This window comes from Coregonus lavaretus (genome assembly GCF_964263955.1).
Source record: "Coregonus lavaretus genome assembly, chromosome: 7".
Classification (NCBI taxonomy): domain Eukaryota; kingdom Metazoa; phylum Chordata; class Actinopteri; order Salmoniformes; family Salmonidae; genus Coregonus; species Coregonus lavaretus.
Genome location: NC_139994.1, coordinates 3,426,251 through 3,430,320, shown reverse-complemented (window position 1 = coordinate 3,430,320; position 4,070 = coordinate 3,426,251). Strand labels below are relative to the sequence as shown.

At 44.6% G+C, this 4,070-nt stretch overlaps 1 protein-coding gene across 1 annotated transcript in view; it reads right to left on the bottom strand.

Moving 5' to 3' along the window:
* Window positions 1–1,254: 1,254 nt before the first annotated feature.
* Window positions 1,255–4,070, bottom strand: part of gtf2h4 (general transcription factor IIH, polypeptide 4) — a 9,803-nt gene continuing 6,987 nt past the window's right edge. The window contains exons 13-14 of the mRNA XM_084165272.1: window positions 3,019–3,080; window positions 1,255–1,942 (exon numbers count right to left, since the gene is read on the bottom strand). Coding sequence (XP_084021398.1) covers window positions 1,832–1,942; window positions 3,019–3,080 — 173 coding nt within the window. The 3' untranslated portion in view covers window positions 1,255–1,831. The remainder of the gene's footprint in view (window positions 1,943–3,018; window positions 3,081–4,070) is intronic.

The following is a 4,070-nucleotide window of genomic DNA, read 5'->3' as shown; positions in this document are numbered from 1 at the left end:
CACTAGATCCTGGTTCGAATCCAGGCTCTGTCGCAGCCGGCCGCGACCGGGAGACTCATGGGCGGCGCACAATTGGCCCAGCGTCGTCCAGGGTAGGGGAGGGAATGGCCGGCAGGGATGTAGCTCAGTTGATAGAGCATGGTGTTTGCAACGCCAGGGTTGTGGGTTCGATTCCCACAGGGGGCCAGTATAAAAATAAATAATAATATGTAAGTCGCTCTGGATAAGAGCGTCTGCTAAATGACTAAAATGTAAATGTATGTTAATAATGCAAGCATCTGCCATACTGACATTTAGTTCGCCTATGGTTATTAATTTAGCTATATTGACAGTGGAATGAGTATGCACTTGTCAAGCAGCCTACAGTTCATGTAAGCAATATGAAGCATGGATTTGCAATAAAAAAAACAAGTCGGATAGTGTACAGGCTGCTGTACTACAGACACTTTCAATAAAACATTTAACATAAACTTGCCTGAATTCTAGGGTCCAATTCCTCTTCATATTTGCATTCTTCCTCTTCGCCGGCATCCTCAATCTTTTTCCCATTAACACCATCATCCTTACATTCTGTTTTCATCTTGTCCAGAGTGTTTTCGTCCCCTCCGTCTCCTCCTCCTTTCAGGATGATGTCCCCATCCTCAGCCTCTTCGCCGGGGGTCTCCTCGCGTAGGCCCGCGGGTTCGGGACCCCCAGAGCCAGATGGGCTTTCACGCGAGCTCCCTGGCTCCATTTGTGGCACGCTGTGTTTGGTGGGTTTGCTCGACAAGAGATGAAGCGTAAATGTATGCAAGTCGTATAAATGTTCAAATACGTGCTATGTGCACCACATGTCGGAAATCCACGTTTGCAATGAGCACCTATTCCTAGCTAAACTAGCAGCTAGATATCTGTTGTTTGCTAGCTAAATGCTCTAATCAAGCCATTGCTTTCCTTGGCTGGCTAACTAGCTGAGGTTAGCTAGCTAGCTGCTAGCTCACTGAACTTCGAGGTACATGTAGCTAGCTCAAGCTCAATTTACGCATGATAACGTCATCATATTATCTGTGCTGTAGCTTTAGACAAACCTGTCCTTCTGCCTTCTTGTCATGACATGAGCTTTCCGATAAATCAGCAGTAAACATATGATTGAAGGCATCACACATTTGTGACTGTCAACTTGAGGCTTGGTGTCCTCCTAATCTCTTCACTCCCCTGCCCTGTGTTGGAAGCCCTAGGCTGGAGGTGTCAAACGTGTGAAAAATGTTGAAATGGTTCCATTGAAATGTTTGATTTAATCAAATTACACAGTATTCAAGAGCCATTGAGAACATTAAATGCATTTCATAATATCAGCCCTGCATGTTAAATCCTCACATTTTTATGCATGGCTCTTTCCTCTGCCATGAAATACATACAATTTATGTTTGAAAAGCAGTTTGCTGGTAATGCATAGGTATTGCAGGCTAAGTCATACATTTCTTCAAATAATTTTATTTGCCCACCAACCCAGGAGACAACGGCAATATCACCAACAAAAACAGAGACAAAGCACTTGCTTTCTCCATTTTTGTCTTTCCCAACACCAGTCACAAATGCCTGGGTGCCAGTCTTCCCTTGCCAACTCCTTATGGAATTGCCATGTTTGGCTTGACAATGACATTGCAGGTAAGAGCACAAACAGATCTGGCACCAGGCTTCAGCCATTGCGCTGCTGTGTCCAATTCAAGATCTAGTACAGTATCTCCAGAACTCTCTATATACCTTCTTCAGAGGATCATCCAACTGTCACCTCTAGAAAAAAAAACTTTAAAAAAAAATATCATATCCCTTTTGTTCTCTTCGTCTGATATCAGGTGTGACTCTTCTGTCGTTTCCAGAACCTCTTGACTTCGCTGTGTCCCTGCGGTGAAACCACAATCACCCTGTGAGCCACGTTCTGCCACACCAGACAACCCAGGCCCTGGAGAATGGAACACAGAGAGAGAGAGATAGAGAGACAGAGACAGAGAGAGAGAGAGACAGAGACAGAGACAGAGACAGAGACAGAGACAGAGAGAGAGAGAGAGAGAGAGTTTAAGTGATAAGACAGAGACTGCATCCCAAATAGCACCATATTCACTATGTAGGAGATAGGGTGCTATTTGGGACGCACCCAGTGGCAGCAGCCAGTCTGTGCTGGAGCAATATAAAGCACCCAGATTGTACTGAGAGAGAATAGATGAAATGAAGAGGTCAGACAAGCAGTTGCTCCATGTGACAGGACCTGCAGATGTCAGGCTGATAATGGTAATGGAATTCTACCATTGTTGAACTACAACCCTTTCATAGTTAAAAAACGTCAGAGGACGGGTAGAAGATTGTAGCAAGGCTAACTTAAGTGTGCACAGTTAATATCAGACCATGTCATCGGAAAGGGGGATACCTAGTCAGTTGCACATTTTAGTCATTTAGCAGACGCTCTTATGCAGAGCGACTGACAGGAGCAATTAGGGTTAAGTGCCTTTCTCAAGGGCACGTCGACAGATTTTTCACCTAGTCGGCTCGGGGATTCAAACCAGCGACCTTTCGGTTACTGGCCCAACGCTCTTAGCCGCTAGGCTACCTGCCGCCCTGCACAACTGAATGCATTCAACAGAAATGTGTCTTGTGCATTTAACCCAACCCCTCTGAATCAGAGAGGTGGGGGGGGGGCTGCCTTAATCAACGTCCACGGCGCCCGGGGGAGCAGTTGCTGTTGGGGGTTAAGTGCCTTGATCAAGGGCAGAACAGCAGATTTTTCCACCTTGTCGGCTCGGGATTCAAACCAGCTCGGTTACTGGCCCAACGCTCTTAACCGCTAGGCTACCTGCCCTGGCATTTCTGAGCACAAATCCCCCAAGAAAGCAGCGGTATTGTCCCTGTCTCCGGACGCCCCCCCCCCAACGTCCTAGGTTGGAATTACGCCTCTGACCTCATGCTTCATTACAATAAATGTTCATTGGTGAGTTCATTGACAGCTAGAGAGATAGATAGAGAGAAAATAAAACAAGATCTGACCTGAGCTCTGTCCCGCAACACTTCGAAGTCAGCCTGGGAGAGGAACTGGTTATACAGCACTCCTGAGATGGACAGATTGATAGAGAGGTAGAGAGAGACAGGAAGCGAGGTAGACAGGAAGGGAGGTAGAGATGGACAGATTGATAGAGAGGTAGAGAGAGACAGAAAGCGAGGTAGACAGGAAGGGAGGTAGAGAGGAGAGAGAGAGAGAATGAAAGACACAGATAGCTTACAGACAAGGTTAAAGGTGCAGCCCACATCAATACTTGATCACTCTATTCCAGTTTACAGCACATCTGAGAGCAGGGGTTACAACTCACCACACACACACACAACACACAGCCTGTATTGACAGATTGCTATCCTACAGAGACAGGCCACCTTGTCAGTCATCCTACTGGGGGAAGAAAATGAAACCCAAAGAAATCAATCAGCTTTGTAAGTCCTCAGGGAGTGGCTAGATGTCTCTTGGACAACGCAGGAGAAAATACAGGACTGGGGCCGTATTTATAAAGTACCTCAGAGTAGGTCAGGATTTTTTTCGGAATCAAAATGGGGCTTAAGTGGTGGGCGTGGCCAATGACGCGGTCGCCGACTGAGCATTTTAGAGGCCCTCCTTTTTGACTAGCAAGAGCAGTGTGAGGGTTTCTCTTTTCTTTCTCCTCATTGTTAGTTCTCAAAGATTATCTTATTTTAAAATATATACAGTGCCTTCAGAAAATATATTTGCGAAAAATTCTAAAAATGTTGTTTTTACTTTGTCATTATGGGGTATTGTGTGTAGATGGGTGTGAAAAAAATATCAATTGAATCCATTTTGAATTCAGGCTGTAACACACAAAACGTGGAATAAGTCAATTATCTTTTCTACATACTATATCTGATTTTTGCATTAAGTTTACACTGAAAACGTTTTACCATCCCAGAAATGATTTTCAAAAAACGTTTTTTTTTTTTTAAATACAAAATAAATATTATTGTTGTTTTTTTCTATTTATTTTACTGTTTGGACTGAGGCCGCCTGAAAATAAAAAAACCAAGTTTCTACGCAG